The following is a 21,299-nucleotide window of genomic DNA, read 5'->3' on the forward strand; positions in this document are numbered from 1 at the left end:
CTTTCAGTTCCCTCCCCCCTGTCACCAAAGCTCCTTGTTGTCCCCATGCCAAGGGACTTCAAGCTCCCCCCGTTGAACAAGTATGATGGGTCCTTTGATCCCAACGACCATGTGGACGCCTTTCAGTCCCAAATGCATCTGGCTAGGGTGAGCGAGTCTTGCATGTGCGTGGCCTTCTCCACCACTCCTCAGCATACCCGGCTTGGACCCTGCAATTCGGCTCACTGTGGTCAAACGGGGCATCACCCACAAGAAGTTTAAATGGCACGTGGTTGTCAACCAACCCAAGACCGTGACCGAGTTCCTCAAGCTCGCAGATCGATTCATAGGAACAGAGGAGGAGATCAACCAGAAAGGCGAGCACACCCTCGAAAAAAGAAAAAGGGAACCGGAACCCCCGGCTCCAAGTGACAAGAAGAAGAAGAAGGACCAAGCTCGGGGGGAAAAGCCAGTCCAACCTTTCCGAGCTCCGGCAGTAGAAAGGGAGTTTACGCCCCTCAACACAAAACGGGTCGAATCTTCATGGCGATCAAGAACGCCCCATATGTAAAGTGGTCACCTCGGCTCAAGGCCGATCATAATGTTAGGAATAAAAACTTGTATTGTAGTTTTCATAGAGATCACGGTCATAGTACCAAAAATTGTAAGAACCTCCGCGATGAGATAGAAGAACTCATCCGTCATGGGTATCTGAGAAATTTTGTACAGCATAATAATAATAATAAAGTAGGTCGACACGGAGAGCAGAATAAAGAGGCTCCTGAGTCCAGCAGACAGGCAAAGCAGCCGCAGAGGCAGCCTCCCGACGAGAGACCAGTCTTGGGGACCATCCATGTAATCGTCGGAGGATCGATTGTCGCGGGCTGCACTTCGGCAGTAGCTCGGTCATCAGCTCGCGAGGCCGCTAGAGAAGAACTAAACCCCCCAAAGCGGCCAAGGATGGAGGAACCGATCTTCTTCACTGAAGACAATGCGCAAGGGGTCCATTATCCCCACGATAACGTGCTCGTCATAAAGATTTTGAGTTTGCAGCATCCAAGAACGAAGCAGAGTACGAGGCGTTGCTATTCGGGCTGGATCTGGCAAAGGAAGTGAAAGCCAAGCACGTCGTCGTCTGCAGCGATTCCCAGCTCGTGGTAAATCAGGTTATGGGTGAATACAAAGCCCGCGAGCCAACCATGGTAGCATACTTAGCCAAAGTAAGAGGGGCTCTGCTCAACTTCCGGTCATACTTCATCCAGCAAATCCCGAGATCAGAGAATGCCGAGGCCGATGCCCTATCCCGTTTGTCCAGCACTGGCGATAACACCATGAGAATCGTGTATATAGAGAACTTGCCTCGGCCTAGCATTCTCAGGGGGGCAGAGAAGGTCGCTCCCGTCGTTCAAGTAGAGCCGAGCTGGATTGATCCGCTCATGAGCTTCCTGCTACACGGGACCCTCCCCGCAGATCGTAATGCCGCCAGGAGGGTAGAGCGTCAGGCAGCCAAATACGTCATGATAGACGGACGGTTATACCGAATATCCTACACGCTCCCCTACCTGCGCTGCTTGCGACCCTCTGAAGCCGAGCTCATCCTCCACGATACTCATGAGGGCCTGTGCGGTGGACACTTGGGGGGCAGGGCCCTCGCTGAGAAAGCACTACGACAGGGGTATTACTGGCCAACGATGAAGGTAGATGCGACCGAGCTCGTCAAAAAATGCGACAAGTGTTAGAAGCACGCCAACATCCACCACCAGCCTGCTGCCGACCTAAAATACCTCACTAGCCCATGGCCATTTGCACAATGGGGGATTGACCTACTCGGGCCATTCCCACCAGCAATAGGACAAAGGAGGTTCCTAGTGGTGGCAATTGACTATTTCACAAAGTGGGTCGAAGTTGAACCTCTCGCAACAATCATGACCCAGAATGTGCAGAACTTCTTTTGGAAGAACATAGTGTGTCATTTCGGATTACCTCGGGTACTGATCTTCGACAATGGTAAGTAGTTCGAAGACATCAAATTCCAAAACCGGTGCCGAGACATGGGAATTTAGCAGAACTTCACCTCAATGACGCACCCTCAGGCAAATGGTCAAACAGAAGTCACGAACAGGGCAATCCTTCGAGGACTAAAAGTGCGCCTGAACCGAGCTAAGGGACTGTGGACGGACGAGCTGTCCAGTGTGTTATGGGCCTACCGTACCACGGAAAAGACTGCCACAGGAGAAACCCCCTTTAACCTCACATACGGCACCGAAGCAGTCATTCCAACTGAGATTGAAGTTCCTTCGCTGAGATTAGAAGCATATGATGATAGGGAAAATGAAGATGAGCTACATACCAACTTCGACCTGCTTGACGAAGTACGGGACCTCGCATACATCAGGACCGCGACCTACCAGCAAAGGGTAGCTCGGTACTATAACACCAGGGTCAAAAAGTGGACTCTCCACGTGGGCGACCTGGTTCTCCGTAAGGTTATGGTGCCTAAGCCCGGCGTTGGCAAGCTCGGTCCAAACTGGGAAGGACCCTACCAAGTAAAGCGAGTACTCGGGGAAGGAACATACGAGCTCGAAACTCTGGAAGGGAAACAAGTACCTCGGGCATGGAATATTGTCAACCTAAGGCAATATTACCTATAAATAACCGAGTAGACTATGAGTCATTCTCAGGGCTTAAGGGCCAAAATGCCGAGCTAACAAAGGCCTCGACGCAATAAAATCCAGTCGCTTCTGTGCCATGGGCGAACTCCAAGAGCGGACCTCGAGTCTCTCAGGGCTCAAGGGCCAAAATGCCGAGCTAACAGACTCCGGCATAGTAACCTAGCCACCTCTATGATGTGGATGAATTCTAAGGGGTTAAAACACCGAGCTCACCAAAGAGCTCGACACCACAATACACAATGTGTCGAGGGTACAAGCAGACAGTTCGGGCACATGCCTTACTGTCAGTCACCTCGGTGTACGCCAGAAGACAGTTCGGGCACATGCTTTACTATGCCTTACTGTCAGTCACCTCGGTGCACGCCAGAAAATAGTTCGGGCACATGCCTTACTATGCCCTACTGTGTCAATCACTTCGCACACTCAACCATGATAGCTCAGATAAAACAACACTTGGAAAAAAGATCAATTTCATTAACAAGTAAGTTTTGTACAACGAGCTTCACAAAAAAAAAGAACTACAAAGACCGAGCTCGTAGTCTCGGAATATGAAGGCAATCACTTCGGGGGATCTTCATCTCTGCGCGAGACCTCTTTAGGAGCTTCAGACTGGTCAGGGGCGTCTGCTTCCTCGTCACCATACTCTTCTGAGTCCCTATCATCTGTGGCTTGCCGAGCTATCTCATCCGTGATCCGCGAGGTGGTGATGGCGCTTGTGTCAAGCTCGGGGTACATGTGCCTTATCAGCCACCTACTGAGCTTGAACCCCTTGCAGTAGGCCTCCCCCAGAACGGCATCAAATTTATCAGATTGGATGTACTCTACGATTGCCTTGGCCTTTGTCTCCTCTATCGCTTGAGTGAAGATCTCGGTCTTCTCTTCGATGTCCGCCTTGAGGAACTCCACCTCGTGAAGGCGGGTGTGACGACCCGCCGAGAAGCAAGGCCCAGTTCGCCCCAAGCCTGAAGGCGGAGCTCCCCCGTGCAAGGGGACCTGAGCTCCCCTTGCGACCCGAACTCCTCCTAAGGGGCCCCGAGCTCTCCCTTCCTAAGAAGGGAACACCCCGGCTTTTGGCTAAGTGTCCCGAGGGAGAAACACCTCAGGGCAGGACCGTTGAGACTCCTGTTCGAACTTGCTTAAGGCTCGCCCCCAGTGCGGGCACCTCGGTGTACCTCGGCACCTCGGTGCAAGGCAAACCTGCCCCAGGTGGTTCGGTGTACGATAGCTCGGCAGACTACAGGGAGATCTGCCTGACATCCGTGCCTGCCTGACATCCGTACCTATCGGATCCGGCGGCAGTGCTCGGATCCCTTACCAGGCGGCGTTCTGCCCGCCGTCTCTGAAGAGCATGGCATGCCTGTCGGGTCCGTACCTTGCAGCAGCAGCCTGCACCTACCACCCCTGCCCTGGCAGTAACGGCTAGGGCAGTGGCGGTTATGCCTGATGTGACCGAGCTCCGGTATAAAAGGACCCCGACCCTCACGAAGCAAAGGTATTGAACCTAGCACTTTCAGCACTCTTACTCTCTGTTTTTCCTCTGAGATTTTTCCAGAATTCTAACTTAGCCATCGGAGTGTTCCCACTAGGAGAGCTCCTCGGGAACCCTTCACCTTCCTGTTCCTCTCAGGTGTCGTCCATCACAACCAGAAGCCAAGTCACAACCAGCTAGGAATGCCCAGATCATGCAACATCAGTTTACATGATGATAATGATATATAATAGTTAACATGGAAATTCTACCTTGTTAATTTTGCTTTATTATTACAACATATATAGGAAGCTTCTATCTAATAAATATATCAGATGGGTTTAAATCACAAGAAAGCGGGTAAGAAAAAACTTCATTATTGATTGAAGATCAAGGTAGCGAAGTCGGTGTAATTTTTGTTTACCATATCTACATAGGTCTCTATCTAATGAGTTGGAGCTATGAGATGGGTGAGGCCCATACTTTATAATCAGACAGGGCCAGAGCAGGGTAGACCCAATCTCAACCCGATAAGAAAAGATCATTGACAAACATGGGCCTACCTGCATTCAATAATCGATGTGAATAAAATTAATCTTGATAAGAAACAGTCAGTGAAGACTTAGGCATACTCACTTACTCAGGCCGTCGGACTTTGATTGGTTTACGCCATATTTCAAACACCTGGGGTGATGAGTCACATCATATCCATATGTGAGAGTTACGCCATTGAGAGTTTGCATTTTGATGGAGAACTCTGATATTTTTCCCAAAGGGGATGTGAAGGATGTCTAAACGTTATTGTTGAAAGAGGGGGTAAGGTGATGTTTGGGATCGATGCCGATTTTTTGAAAATTACTGTCATGCTGGAGTCACGTTAGTGTTATGGGGATCAGCGTTGCACTTTCTGTTTGGTTGATCGATTTTAGTGACTTTCAAGAAATCAACCAAAAATTAATTCTTGAAATTAACCTTTTTCAGGGATCATCTTTTTTGATGATTTCTTAATTTTTATCTTATTTTGAATTTTTAGGATGATCTAGAATCTAACATGACATTAAATATAATATCGGTTCAGTTCAGCGTTAGAATTCTTATGTCTAAAGTACAATTAAGATAGGTGTTAGCTCAGAATTGATGCCAATTCAAAGTCCGGTGTTGATGTATAAGAAAAGGGGTATTTAACATTTTAAACTTTTATAGATCTACAGCAGAAGTCAGAATTCTGCAGTGAGCTACAAGAATTACTTTTTCAAAAAATAATTGGGCATTGAGAATCAGTACCAAATAGATTCAAATAATAATCAGCCATCGCATTAGCATTGATAGCAGCCTCGTGATTCTCCAAGAAGTAAAAATTCTGCAGTGAGCTACAAGAAGTACTTTTTCAAAATGGCATAGTGTGGATTATTGCCATTTTGAATATTTATAGTTATCTGCAATTGAAATAAAAAATTTGCATTGGACCTGTCTATACTTTTCTGAATTTGTTTACAGTTAGAGCACTTGAGCCTCAACTAGTGACTTCTGCTTTGATTGCATGGAATCCATCATCTATACGGCTGAACATTGGATATCTAGGATTCTGACCAAATGAAAGATCCTAATCAGACGGATTGTAGCCTTCTTCACATGCTGCAATCTTTCGTATATTCCCATTGACTAATTGACCTTTCTGTACTTCACGCCTTACTTTGACTTTGAATTCTCAAGTCTTACTGGAAACGTGGCAGCAGCTGATTGGCTGGATCTTAAACTCTTCTACCAAAGCCGGCTGCTGCTCCTCAACTGCTTGCCTGCTTTTGGTCGTATCTTGTTGGTCTGGTCTTCCACACGAAATCCAGCCCATCCCCACTTCCTTTCAACTTCAGACTTCAATTCTTCCGATATGAAAAGAATGAACAAATTCCTCTTCTCTGGACCAATCATCATCTTCTTATCCTTTCTCTTCTACTTCTTCGCTATCCCTGAGACCCGAAAGAAATTGTAGAGCGGCTGCGTTGGAGAACCAGAAACGAGAAGCGATGGCATTTGACGCGAATCGGATGAACCCACAATCTGCCGCAGAGAAGGCGGTTTCTGTCATCGGTTATGGTTATGATCTGTGTTGCGACCTACGCCTCTCCAGCTGCAAGCCTGGCCCCTCTGGTTCGCGTCTAATCGAACTCGACCAATCTCTAGCACGCGACCTTATATTGCCAGGTGGCATCGTTGTGCCCAATGTTCCCAAATCAATCAGATGCGACAAGGGAGAGCGAACGCGGTTCCGGTCCGATGTTCTTTCCTTTCATCAGGTGATTTTTTTTCTTATAATATTGACTTGATCAGATTCAGATATCGCTGTGAAACATTTGAATCTTCTGTCTTCCTGATTCACCTATCCAAGTTTCTTATAGCCCTTTATGAAAGGGAGAAGACTAGCGGTTCCCGTACTAACCGTGTAAATGTGACTTTGACAGTGATGTGCATACATCATGATTTTTTATTAATAATGCTAAGAAATTGTCTATGATCGAAGAGCACGCGGTCAGTGTATATGCAGTATGTTTGTGGGTTCGTAGAATCTCAACTTATTGACATGGAAGATGGTTGGAATTCAAGAAAACAGAGAGTTTTTCAAATGTTATTCTCACAGTACAAATTACTAGGCATCAACTAGAGTGTTTCAGACAAATATTGAATGAGGTTCTAATAATTCTTTTATACGCCTGTAATGTATTGAAAACATACTGAAAAAGAAGCAATTGAAGGTATTGTGTACATGCCAATTCAAGCTGTGAGGCAAACAAAAAGAGAAGAGTAAATGGGTAATCCAGTTCCAGTCCATTCAAGCTTCGAATTTAGGCTTTCTTATTGGATTTAGTCCAAAATCAAATTACCCTTAAAATTAACAGCTTACCTCTTCATGCTAATAACCAATGCAACTATGCCAAAGATAAACTTGTAGACTTTTGCACCTTACATTTTCATATTTTTCTACAGCTTGTAAACAAATTTTCTCTATCATTCCATAATCCATAGGTAATACAATTTGTCCTCCCAGATATATGCCTTGGTATACTTGTATTTTCCATTAGCTTCCCCAGTTCTCTATATGCGGCAGTCAACCTAACCATATACTTCATCATATGCTTATAGCTGTCCTCACTACCAGCAGCTTCTTTTGATATTCCTTTTGCTCCTTCCTTTTTTTTTTTCTCTGCCCATTTTTATCTGTTTCCAGTGTCTTGTTTTTCTCCTCGTGGTACAAATGCTCTCCATTACATGACTCTCTCAGCTTAAAACTCATTGTCATAATACTAGCATTTATCTTTTTTCTTGCTTTGTCAGATACCGAGGATTTGTTAGTCAAAAGGAATTTATTGTCTTTGGAATGATAATGTTTTTTGAACTATATTCTATTTTCATCTTTGTACTACTTTTTTTATGTGCTTGCTTATTCCTGTTTTTTTAATTCTTTTTTACATTTGACATGGAGGTTTATATTTGTGAACAATGTGGTTGGAAATGATGTGCTCACTAACGTGTAGGGAACTGTTTCTCAGAGAATTTTCTTCTCATTCTCATTTCTGTTTTATTTGTTCCAGATGTCAGAACAGTTAAACCAGGAACTCTCTTTATCTGGTAAAATACCCTCTGGCCTGTTCAATGCAATGTTTAAATTCCAAGGCTGTTGGCACAAGGATGCAGCTTCAACAAAGAATCTTGCTTTTGATGGATGGTTCATTACACTATACAATATTGAGTTAGTAAGATCTCAGATAGTACTTTGCGAACATGTGAAACAAGAAGTTCCTTCTTCATGGGATCCTACTGCTCTTGCTGGGTAATATTTCCCAACAATAAGATTGTATTATATGCTTCCCTCTATCTGTTTTCCATCCAAGTCTTTTTTATGTACTCATACATTAAAAGGAAATAGATTCATTGTTTACATCATGTAGCTGAAATAAGAATATAAATCCAGGAATTCTCCAGAAGTAAATATACACATCTATGCCCAAATTGACATTTCTTTGACAGAAGGCTCTTGTTGTATGGTCAGTATGGATAGTTGTTTGTATGGTTTTATACAGATTACTTGTACTTCATATTACCTGATCAACATAACTTTTTTCTATTTGCACCTTATAAATTAAAAACAAAAGGAATGTTCTTTTCCATGTACTTTGCATAGGTTATGGAAAAATAAAGGGAGTTTTTTTTTTTTTTTTGAAAAGGAGATAACTGATTGTATTAATAAGAAGAAAGGTACATGAGGAGATGTACATACTACAGCTAAACCAGCAAAAAGAAATTACAGAGGCAGATTTCTTTCACTGTACAGAATTTCCCTAAAGGTACCCAATTTAGCTAAACCATCAGCTGTACTATTTAATTCTCTGAGAATCCAGATTATGTTTACAGTCATGATGTTCAAAATGTCTTTGGCCTTGGCCAAGTAATGAGCTAGTTTCCAAGGGCCTCCCTCCTTCTCCCAGGCCCTTTTCTTTAGCAATTCAAGGACTTGTGAATGCAGCCAGGATTTCTGCTTTTGAAGAATCAGCCACCCCGATTGGGCCACTGTCAGCACCTGATTTTTGCTCAATCCTCCGTCCGAACCCCCAACTCATGCCCGAACACCCAACCAGGCTGTTCCGATCTCTTCGAGACCCAAAGAACCCAAACCCTAGGCCCTAAAAACTTAAAATCCACCGTTAATCTCACCTGATACCCCTAAAGCCTCAAAATACTCCTCTTGTCAAATTATCAAAATTCCCTCCATTCTAAATTCCCAAGATACTCCTTGACCAAATTACCAAAATACCCTTCTTCCAAGTTACCCTTAGCACCCCCCTCATTCCAATTTTCACAACACCCTTTATCCCCCAAATTCCCTAAAATATCCATTTACAAAATTACCAAAATACCTTTCAAAGCTAAATTTACCAAAATATCCTTCAAAGCTAAATTTACCAAAATGCCCTTCATTCCTCAAATTACCTAATTATCCCTCTAAAACTACCCCTTCAAGCCCCAAATTACCAAATTGTCCTTTGGACCCAAATCATTGAACTGCCCTTCTCATTCCAAATTATGAAATTACCCTTTATCAAACCCTCTAATCCCTTTAAATCATGACTTACCAAAACCCCCCTTCCACTTTGAGAATGACAGAACCTCTCCTTCATTATAAATAGAGTCTCCATTCCCAAGAAAAGAGGGATGTCAAAGTGGAGTGGAATATGTGAGGAGCCCCCTGTATTGAATCGGTGAGAGGGGTCTTGAAAGGCCCAAAGAGAGTACAGAGAGGGGAGTTTTGATTTGAAGAGGAGAGAGAGGGGTTCTCTCGGGTAGGGGAAAGGTTTCTGTGGAGAGCGAACAAAGAGAGAGTGGCAGAGAGAGTTCTTGAGGGAGAGACCAAGGGAGGAAAGAAAGAGAGAGAGAATGAAGAGAAGATAGAGGATATTTCGGGCTAAGTGAAGAAGAGGAAGAGAGACTGAGGGAGAAGGGTAGTCTGTAGAGGGGTTTTTCGAGCCAAAAGAAGAGGGAAAAAGCGATTTCAGAGGGGAATTGAGCAGAGACTGACAAGAAGAGCCATCACTCCTAGTCATCGATGTACAAAGAATGCCTACACATAGTTGTCAAGGCAACGCCTAGGCGATGCCTAGGCAACAAGGCACCCTTTGAGGCTCGCCTCGCCTAATCGCCAAGCACTTATTTACTCTCTACTATAAAATACTAGTAGTTGCTCAAGATTGAACAAACACTTAAAAAGGAGAAGGAAAAAATAAGAAAAGAGAGAGAGAGAGAGAGAGAGAGAGAGATTTTGATAAAAGAGAGTTGGGTTGATGTGTTTAAACAGCCGCCCTAAATTGCTTACATGGCAAGATAAGATAAAGCTGAAAAAAGACTAATCCTAATCTTATAAAAGACTAGTCCTAATCTTATCATAAAGAACTAATCCTAATCATAACTTATTGCTGACATACGAACAATGGGGACCACCTTAGTGGGGTCCACATTAGTGTTCTCTACAATACTTTATTGTTCATTCTTTTTTGAGATCATAATTATAAAATAGACATTATTAAACTAAAATAATCATTTTGTTAGTTTATATTCTAATTTCTTTTTATTATTTTCTTATTTATTAGGGTTTAATCAACACAAACATTGCTAAATGCTGTATTGAACCCTCAAAGACTTCAAAATCTGAACCAATAAGTAAGGAAGAACTTAAAATTTTATGTAATCAGCACATTTTCTTCTTCCATATATTCTTCTTCTTCTACTACTACTACTACTACCAATACTTTTTCTTTTCTTCTTTTCCTATAACAAAAATAAGGGTTCAGCCCCTGTATTTTTTGAGTTTTATTTTCCTTCTTTTTCTTCTCATAAATATGTTGATTTTCTATACTTTGATATGAACTTTATACTTTCTTTTGAAAATTATGAATAATTATTAAGGAAATATGGTTATGGTACCTAGGGAACTACCCTAGGATCTATGTTTTTAACATAAAAAAATCCATCGCCTAGGCGACAAGGCACCCCCCTGTTGCCTAGCCTCGCCTTGGTGCCTTGAAAACTATGTGCCTACAACACTAATCGATAGTCTTCCTTGCTATTGTGAATTTCATCAGTGGGTTCAACCAAATATTCTCACTCCAAAACCTTATTCCATAGCCAAATACTCTCTGAAAGATTTTGCAGCAACATCACCCCATCAACGGGAAGGTACATAGAGGTAACTTCTTACCTCGCAATTGTATTAGGTTCATAGGCCGATTTCTGTAGGCATTTTAATCTTTAGTTTTAGAAAGTTTTTATCATATTTGTCTTTCTTCTTTTTATATTCTTTTGCTGTGTTCTTGTGAGTTTCGGGGCACCTGCGTTCTCTTCTGCTTTTAGGGGTGACGATTTCGCTCTCTTAATTCCTCTGGCTAGATAGCTGAGTCCGAAGGTGGGGGTTCTGATAGAAAAGGGGTGGGAGGTATTATCTAACCCTTTTGCTCAGGTCCCTACATCCAAAAGGGATCTGGCCTAGAGGAAGAGAGAGAGAGGATTTCACAGTCACCACCCATCTTCAAGTCGTTGGGGAATGCAGGCTCTCAATCTCCAAGAGTTTTCATTGTTTTAAAAATCAGAGAGGATTTCACAGTCACCACCCATCTTCATTTACACTGACCGGAAAGAGGGGTGCCTAACCCCTTCCTTCTCTCTTTCTTTCAACTTGCCTAGACTATCCTTGTTTAGGCCGAGAAGTGCGGAGTCACTAGCATTTGATTAATTTTGAAAAATGCAATTCCGGGAGGCCCATCACTCCCAGTTATCTATTCTGATGGGTGGCGACTCCATCTACTCAGCCATGAAGTGAATAGACGGGTTTTTCCAACGTTCACAACCACTAAATGCCCACATAATGCTTTCCTCCCTTCCTCTAAAAACTCCACCAATCCCAGCAGCTCTAGGGTTTCCCAAAGCACTGCCATCAAAATTTAAAGTTAGCTTGATACCAACCTTGCAGGAATAGCAATTGACCTGCTAGACCTAGAAGGTCCTAGTGAGGAGAACAGGATTTTCCCCAAATTTCTTTGCAAATCATTCAAAGATAAGCCATTGAACTCTGTAGATATAGAGGCCCATTGATTGCCCAAGAAAGTAATGTGGGAGAGTAAAGGCGATTGCTTCTTTCTGGTTTTCTTTTCAAAGATAAGCCATTCAAAGATAAGGATCTGGTTTTCTTTTCAAAGAGGCGATTGCTTCTTTCTTCCCAAACACACCATAACACTGCTTGGGCAATTGTGCACCAATAAATTTTCCCCCTGCTTCCAGGACCACTATGCCTCCATTGCCATATGAAATCAATTAAACTTCTAGGAAAGACCCAGATTTACCCTACCAGATTAAGGAAGTAAAACTAGAATTTCCTTGTTTCTGGGCAGTGAAGAAAAAGGTGATCAGTGGATTCACCTTCTTTCAGATGTAAAGGACAAGCATGGGGGAGATAAACAATTGCCTTTATTCTTCTTCTAAACCAAGTCGTAAGTGTTGATTTTGTGAAGGCAGGCCTCCCAAACAGGGGGAATATTGGAGCACCAAACCCTCTTGTGGTGAAAATTAGAGTTGGAGGATTCCATAACCAAGGCTCTAAAGAAGGACTTAGTTGAGAATCTGCCATCAGGTTGAAGTTTCCAAATGCGTTGGTCTGGGTTTGTTGAGGAAATGTAAACCTCACTTGGAGAACTTAAAAGGTTTGCTATCTCATCAATCTCTAAGTTTCTTAAAGGTTCCAGTTAAAACCAGAGGGTGAGGGTTGAATACAGGAATTAACAGTGGAAAAGCGTTTGCCAAGGTATTTGCCCCCTCCCCCCCCCCCCCCCCCCCCACACCAAAGATCAGTCCAAAACTTGATTTTCAGCCTATTACCCACTTTATATCTGGTGAAAGAAATGAAAGAGGCGAAAGTCAAAGAAATACCTTTCCTAGGGTTAGAAGCTTTTACTCGATTCAACTGCACTTTGTGATCCCAACCGTTGGCATGCCTTCCATACTTAATGCTGATGATAGAAGCCCACATAGCATCTATCTCAATTGGGAATCTCCATAGCCACTTCCCTAAAAGAGCTTGGTTCCTTTCCTTGATATGTCCTAGGCCAAGACCCCCAATTTCCTTGGGTTTGCAAACCTGATCCCAACCAACTAGATGTTTCTTTCTCTCACCACCCCCTTCCCACAAAATATCACATTGGAGCTTCTCAAGGGAAAATATGGTTGTATGCAGTTTTTCTTCTTTTCCTTTTATTTCTTTATATTATTATTATTTTTTAGATGTGGGATTCTAGCAAATAAGGACCATTGGTTGGTGTAATGGTAAAATCTTGGGTTGACAAGCATGAGAATGCATTTTTGGGTCTAAGGGCAGCCACTGTGCAAAAATGCCAAAGATTAGGTCTGTATCCAGTCTGTCCCTCTCAAGACCCCAGATGGCTGGGACCAACATTGGGTAATGGCCTTCTTTTTGTGACTAACAAATGTGAATGGCGGAACTCTTGAACATGGAATGGGTTCTTGCTTTGAATTGATTGGAGAATAGACCATTTATTTTAAAGGAAAATGAAATTTTATTGACTAGGTGCAGCACAACTTGTCAATAAGTTACTTTTTCATGTTTAATTGCAAATAAATTTCAGTTAAATCATTGTATTTCAATTTCAAAGTATGCATGTTTGTTCTACATAGTGCCTGCTTCTGAATTTTCCTTTCCGTAACATGATTCTTCAGGTTTATTGAAAAATATGGTACTCATATTATTGTTGGAGTGAAGATGGGAGGTAAGGATGTAATTCATATTAAGCAGCTACAGAACTCAAATCTCCAGCCAAATGAAGTGCAGAAGCTTTTAAAGCAGTTAGCTGATGAGAGATTTCATGAAGATGTCAATGGAGGCTTGATCCTCAATGCTGATGAACTATCAAGAAAATTGAAGGTACTTGGAATTCCAATTTTTTTTGTGTTAATAATAATGGTTTTCCTTAGGGAATCAAAGATGTGTCATATGAGGCCTTTAATTGAGTTGGCACAAAGAACAAAAATTCTTGAGTATTATCCTAGTAAATACTATTACAAATTCTTGAGTATCAATCTCATCAATAAAAATAGGTCATTGCCATACTTAATAAACTGAAGATTCTTAATCTCTGGGAAAAAAATTAAAACTAACTTTAAGTTTGTCTTACTTTGAAATTCCAAAGAAACTCCTAAATACTTCTAAAGATTGATTCTTTTGACCCATTACAAAGTTGACATAAATTTTTTCAAAATAAAAGAACTTCTAAAACCAATATGTGTCCAAATAATCCTAAAATAAACTTTAACGTAATAATTAAGAATCTTATTTATTATTAGTTGTTCATAAGTCCACTTAATTAATATTCCAGTTGCATAATATTGGGCATGTCCTATGTATGGTTTAACTATGTATCTAATGGTATTAAAATCAAGCCAAATGGGCAAAATTTTGCCCCCTCAAAGCTTGGACCACATGTAGAGTGATGGAGCTGAGACAGTTACTCTTCTAGCTTCAGATTTAGGCATTGGTGGAATAATGTTAAAATAACTTAGTTGCAAATGTTAGGGCCTGTTTGGCTAATTAAAGTATTTTTTTTATTTCGTTTTTTTATTTCTGTTATTGTACTCAGGGGCACAAGGGTCTTTTCCCTTGTTATTTCTGTCGCCCTATATATAGTAAAATAAACACTGGCGCCACCAGTACTGTTACATTGCAAACCCTCTCTCTTCTCTCCTCTCTTCTCTTCTCTTCTTCTTCTCTTCTCTTCTCTCCTCTTCCACTTATCTCTGGCCGGCTACACTGTCAAGATGGTATCAGAGCGGGAATGCTGATTAAAAGAGAGCAGATCGATCAACCCTACCGTCAAGAGAAGATCGATCAACCCAAAGAACAGATCGAACAGACTAGCAGAAAAGAAATCTGATTCTGGACTACAGAATAGCTACAACTGGTACAGTTCTCCCTATTTATTCTCTTCTTTACTCTCCTTGGTCATGTGCCGAGTGAAAACCCTATGAATCTGGGGCGGCTGAATGCTGTCGAACCTGTGTAACCCTAGTTTTCTTGGATCGTGTGATCCTGTTCATGTGTTAAGACAACTGTAGGTCAATGGTGACCTGTCTTCTCAATGGTTTGAGTTGACTATAAGTAAGAAGGATCTCTCCTGCTGATTAGTGGCTGTTAGACATTCTGGAATTCTGGTAGGTGGGGACTGATAAAACTATACAGGTCTGAAATCTGCCGAATATTACCTCAGTTTTTGTCCGGAATTTGGTACTGTTTGTGCTCAATCTGGTTGGTAAACCCGAGTGTGTGTGTGAACTGAGTGGAGCATTGTTTTGTGGAGTAAGGAGGGGTCCTAAGTCTGGTGTTTGGGACTGATTAACTGCTTGACCATGTCGACTGAGAATTCTGCTACTTCAGAGATCTCAGGGAGCCACAATGGAGTGAGTGGGGGAATGGATATGAGCTTTCCCATGGCTGTCATTCCCTTTGATGGTCTGAATTACCTTGAGTGGTCTAGGGGGATAAAACTCTACATCACTGCTAGGGGGCGAATAGGATACATCAATGGGAGAGTAAAGGAACCGAAGTATGGAAGTGCTGAGCATGATAGGTGGAACCAAGAGAACAGTATGGTGATGTCTTGGCTCTTGGTTTCAATGCTGCCACGTGTAAGGAAGACTTTTATGTGAGCTGAAACTGCTTGTGAGATATGGGAACAAGCGAAGTCCACTTATTCAGAACAGAGACACTATGCCAAGATATATCAACTACAAGTTGAATCTTCTACTTGCAAGCAGGGGGAGAGGAGTCTCTCGATGTACTATTCTGATTTGACATCAATATGGAAAGAACTTGATCACTATCAGAATGTGAATTGGAAGTGTGATGAAGATGCAAAGGCCTATAAGTCACTTGTATCACAGCAACGCGTGTTTGCCTTCCTCCTAGGGCTGAATTCGTCATATGAGTCCATCAGGGTACAGATCTTGGGTAGTAAGGACTTGCCATCAGTCCAGGAGGTGTATGCCTTGGTACAGTCAGAAGAAAGCAGAAGAAGTGTGATGAATGGTGTAGAAGGGGAGTCAGTTGCCCTAGCGGTCCGGGGAAATTCAGATACAAATGTCGGAGGTGGCTTTAAAAAGGGTGACACTCAAAAAAAATCAGAAGATAAAAGCAAGCTTTGATGCACTCACTGCCAGAAGACACGACACACTAAAGATACATGCTGGGACCTCCATGGAAAACCTAAATGGGCACAGGATTTGGGTAAGAAGTCAGCACCGGATCAGGGCAAGAAACCAGGCCAGCAGAATCAAAAAAGGTATAACTCAGCTAATATGGCATCGACAGAGACTAGTCCTTCCATAACTCAGGAGAGACATCCCGGTTCTGACCCTAAGGAAGATATTATCAAATCCTTCCGTGAACATTTGGAATTGTATGGTAGGACTCTCCGCCAGGTGGATTCTGGGCCTACTCCTACCTCATTTACGTCTACATCAGGTAATGCCACAGCCTTCCATGTGTCATCTCATACTACTGATTCACCTTGGATTATTGACTCCGGAGCCTCAAACCACATGACCGGTAAGTCAAATTTGTTCCAGACATATAACCTTCTCTCTGGGAGAGATAAGGTAAGACTGGCTGATGGTTCTTTATCTACCATAGCTGGCCGAGGCACCATATCTCTCCCACTTGGCCTTACTCTTCCTAATGTCCTGCATGTTTCGAAATTACCTATTAATTTGCTGTCCATTAGTAGTATTACTCACTCTTTGAACTGCTCAGTCACCTTTTTTCCGTCTTCATGTGTGTTTTAGGATTTGACCTCGGGGAAGACGATTGGTAGAGGAAGCATGGTGGATGGTCTCTACGTGTTGGAGAATAATGCTGGTCTAGTGGCGACTGAGTCCACAAGTTCGTCGAGTGAGAGTCAAGCCTATTTATGGCATAGTCGTTTAGGTCATCTTTCTTTTGAGTCGTTAAAAGTTATGTTCCCAAAGTTGTTTGAGTCCTTGTCAGTGAGTCAGTTATAGTATCAAACTTGTCAGTTGAGTAAGCATTGTAGAAGTTCTTTACCTTTAAGAAATAAAAGATCTGAATTTCCATTTCATATTGTTTATTCTGATGTTTGGGGCCCTGTTACTCTACCTATTGCGGCTGGTTATAAGTATTTTGTTACTTTGATTGATGATTATTCTCGATACACTTGGGTTTACCCTATGCGATCTTGAGATGAAGTGCCACAAATTGTGAAAGATTTTCAACGCATGGTGTTCACTCAGTTCCAAACGGAAATTCATATTTTCCAGTCGGACAATGCAAAGGAATATTTCCATAGTGATCTCACGAAGTTCTTTGTTTCGAGTGGGTCACTTCAGCGAAGCTCTTGTGCCAGGACACCCCAACAAAATGGTGTGGCTGAACGAAAAAACCGTCACCTTCTCGAAGTTGCTCGTGGCTTGCTGATTCATATGAATGTGCCAAAACAGTTCTGGATGGATGTAGTATTGTGTGCGACATATATCATCAATCGCATACCCTCTCGGCTACTAGAGTATAAGGCCCCACATCAGCTCTTGTTCCCTACAGCCCCGCTGTCCACCATTCCGATGCATGTTTTTGGGTGTCGTTGTTTTGTCCACAACCTATCACCTACTTGTGGTAAACTTGACCCTCGGGCTATTCCTTGTGTTTTTCTTGGTTACCCTTCATCTCAAAAGGGGTATCGTTGCTATGATCCCATTGCCCGCAAATACTATATTTCCATTGATGTCTCATTCTTTGAGAGTCAACCGTTCTTCTCGGTTTCTCCTCAGGGGGAGAGTAGGGTTGAGGAGAAACAGGCGACGACTCAGATTCAACTACTACCTCCTTTACCCGATCCTCCTCCGTTCCGGGTTTTTCATCATCGCCATAAGAGCCAGCAGAGTTCAAGAGCCATGGAGCCGGACACTATGCAACCAACATCATCGGATTCACCCGAGGCAGATCCGTCTCATCAGCCAGGTACATTTGCTCCCATTGCTCCTTTAAATGTTGATTCACCTGTCCCCAATGATCTTAATATTCCTATTGCTAAGAGAAAGGGTGTTAGATCTTGTACCACTAATCATCCTATCTCTAACTTTGTGTCCTATGAGCATGTTTCACCTTCGTACTGTGCCTTTCTCTCTTCTGTGGATAGTGTCCCCATCCCTAAGACCGTGGTAGAAGCTTTGTCAAAACCTGAATGGACGGATGCAATGCAGGAAGAAATTGATGCCTTACACAAAAATGGTACGTGGGAGTTGGTAGATCTTCCTGAGGGGAAGGAACTAGTGGGGTGCAAGTGGGTGTTCACAGTGAAACACAAAGTTGATGGAACTGTTGAAAGGTACAAGGCTAGACTGGTAGCAAGAGGCTTCACACAGGTATATGGAGTAGACTATGCAGAGACTTTTGCTCCAGTAGCGAAGATGAACTCCATCCGGATTCTCCTTTCCTTAGCAGAAAATCTTGATTGGGATCTTCACCAATTGGACATCAAGAATGCCTTCTTGAATGGTGACTTGGAAGAGGAGGTGTACATGACCCAACCCCCAGGGTTCTGTGCCAAAGGCAGTGAACAAAAGGTGTGCAGGTTAAAAAAGTCCCTATGTGGGTTGAAACAATCACCTCGGGCTTGGTTTAGTAAGTTCCATTTAGCAGTCCAACAGATGGGATTCAAACAATGCCAGTCAGATCATACCCTGTTTGTAAAAAGAGGTGAAGGTAAAATTGCAGCTCTTATTGTGTATGTGGATGACATAGTGATCACAGGAGATTGGGAGGCTGAAATCCAAAGACTAAAAAAATTCTTAGCCACTAAATTTGAGGTGAAGGATCTAGGCCCCTTACGATACTTTCTTGGAATTGAAGTTGCCCGCTCTCACAAGGGCATCTTTATTTCCCAACGGAAGTATGTACTAGATCTACTAGAAGATACAGGCAAGTTGGGGGTAAAACCATCTGATTCACCTATTGAACCTAATCACCATCTGGGAGACAGTCAGGGAGAGCTTTTGAAAGATGTAAAGATGTTCCAGAGACTCGTGGGGAGACTTCTGTATTTGTTTATGACCAGGCCTGATATTGCCTATGCAGTGGGTGTCCTTAGTCAATTCATGCACAGCCCGAGGACAACTCACTTTGAGGCTACAGAGAGGATCTTGAGATATCTCAAGAAGTTTCCTGGAGCTGGTTTGTTGTTCTAGAAACACAGTCACTTAAAAGTGGAAGTATATACTGATGCAGATTGGGCAGGAGCAGTCAATGACCGAAAGTCTACCAGTGGTTATTGTGCCTTTGTAGGAGGAAACCTTGTCACATGGAGAAGCAAAAAACAAAGTGTGGTGACTAGATCCAGTGCTGAAGCAGAGTATAGAGTGATGGCTCATGAGGTTGCGGAAATTATGTGGATAAGAAATCTGTTAGGTGAATTGGGTTTCGCAGTAAGCAATCCTACGTCACTCTACTGTGACAATAAAGCTGCCATCAATATTGCTGCTAATCCAGTTCTGCATGATAGGACGAAACACATTGAAGTGGACAAGCATTTTATCAGAGAGAAACTTGAAAGTGGAGAAGTGTGCACACCATATGTCAGCTCGGAAGAGCAACTTGCAGATATCTTCACCAAAGGTCTTCATCATGTGCGGCACAAAGATTTGTGTGACAAGTTGGGCATGATTGACATCTATGCTCCAACTTGAGGGGGAGTGTTGGAATAATGTTAAAATAACTTAGTTGCAGATGTTAGGGCCTGTTTGGCTAATAAAGTGTTTTTTTATTTCGTTTTTTTATTTCTGTTATGTCTGTTATTGTACTTAGGGGCACAAGGGTCTTTTCCCTTGTTATTTCTGTCGCCCTATATATAGTAAAATAAACACTGGCGCCACCAGTACTGTTACATTGCAAACCCTCTCTCTTCTCTCCTCTCTTCTCTTCTCTTCTTCTTCTCTTCTCTTCTCTCCTCTTCCACTTATCTCTGGCCGGCTACACTGTCAAGAGGCATAAATAAACAATTCACCACAAAAGTTAAGTGTCAACTGTTTGCTTCCTATATCATAATATTCTTGGTGATGTGTAGAGTTTGAGATTGTGTGGGTCATGGACTTTGCAGTGGGGCAATTGATGGTAATATTACCATGTTTGGGTGTTCCTCCTTTAGATGAGGACATAAAAAGTCAAACTTGTGCTGCTTTTTCTTCTAGTATATTTTGGTGTCAAGTGATGTATAGAATATCAACTGCACTAGGATGTGATCTTAACATTTAAACTTTGATTGGAGTGTACACACATACTATATGCAAATAAAAATGTTATTATGTGTTATCTGATCTTGTAAATTTTCTTTTTCTATTAACTTTCTTATGCTTTTTAACAAGAAAGAAAAGAAATGCATGTAAAGATATGCTTTTTAAACTTTTTCTATTAACTTTCTGTTATCTTGAACATTATCAAACATATCTGATCTTGTAAAAAGTCAAACTTATGCTTTTCCCTTGTTATCTTTACATGCATGTCTTGGATAAAAGCCTTCTGGGTAAAGGTGTGGTTCCTTAATTTAATAGCAGAAGGAAGTGAGGGAAAAAGTTTCAAAAAGGGGGAAAAAAGGAAAATGGAGCACTTATAATTTGATAATGTTCCAAGACATGCATGTAAAGATATGTTTTACTTTTACTAGCTACTTGTGGTTAAAAGGAAAACAGGGTGAAATTGCTTATACAAGAAAGTATACTACTTTCTTTAAGCTATATCAGATGCACATTGATTTGATGAATCACAAGTCTGATTAATCTTCTTATATAGAATGAAAATAAAAAATAAAAAATATATATAGAAAAAATCTAAAACCATTAAAATATAACTATATCTGTAAATTGTAAATTATTAATTGGAATGCACACACATACTATATTGCAAATAAAAATGTTATTATGTGTTGTCTGATCTTGTAGATTTTCTTTTGCTATTAATGTTTTTTATGTTTTTAACAAAAAAGAAAAAGAAGAAAAAATGCTATTCTGCACCTCCATGGGTAAAAGCCTTGGATGAAGGTGTGGTTTCTTAATATAATAACAGAAGGAAGTGAGGGAAAAAGTTACAAAAATGGGGAAACAAAGGAAAGTGGAACACTTAGAATTTGGTAATATTCCAAGATTCTCATGTAAAGTTATGTTTTACTTTCCATAGCTTCTTGTGGTTAAAAGGAAAACAGGGCGAAATTGCTTATACAAGAAAATATACTATTTTCTCTAGACAATATCAGATGCACATTGATTTGATGAATCACAAGACGGATTAATCTTCTTTTATAGAATGAAAATAAAAATGAAAAAAAAAATATAGACAAAATCTAAAACCATTATAATATAACTGTATCTCTAAATTGCATAATTTATTGAAAGATTAGCTGAAATGGAAATACTGAAATTATGTGTTTGTGTCGATATCTGCAGATAAAATAGATGTCTATGAAATTTTGAGGTTTCTATAGTAGCAATATATTAAAAGAAGAATGTAAATAAAAAAGTAAAAGTTAAAATACTGTTAATCTATTCTAATATACTTGATCTTTGGTGAGCATTTG

The 21,299-nt window shown here is 41.6% G+C and overlaps 1 protein-coding gene across 2 annotated transcripts in view; it reads left to right on the plus strand.

Annotated features, from left to right (window-relative positions):
- NSL1 (MAC/Perforin domain-containing protein) overlaps positions 1–21,299 on the plus strand; it is a 38,630-nt gene that overhangs the window by 13,184 nt on the left and 4,147 nt on the right. Inside the window, exons 1-3 of one of the 2 annotated variants that reach the window (XM_010261998.3) lie at positions 5,431–6,413; positions 7,707–7,945; positions 13,390–13,594. In XM_010261998.3, the coding sequence (XP_010260300.1) occupies positions 6,144–6,413; positions 7,707–7,945; positions 13,390–13,594 (714 nt within the window). In that variant the 5' untranslated portion in view covers positions 5,431–6,143. Of the gene's footprint in view, positions 1–5,430; positions 6,414–7,706; positions 7,946–13,389; positions 13,595–21,299 lie in introns of those variants that run through there. The other variant, XM_088886925.1, reaches the window with a different exon arrangement.

Source organism: Nelumbo nucifera, chromosome 1 (genome assembly GCF_055504915.1).
Source record: "Nelumbo nucifera cultivar China Antique chromosome 1, China Antique-T2T, whole genome shotgun sequence".
NCBI classification, from domain to species: Eukaryota; Viridiplantae; Streptophyta; class Magnoliopsida; order Proteales; family Nelumbonaceae; genus Nelumbo; species Nelumbo nucifera.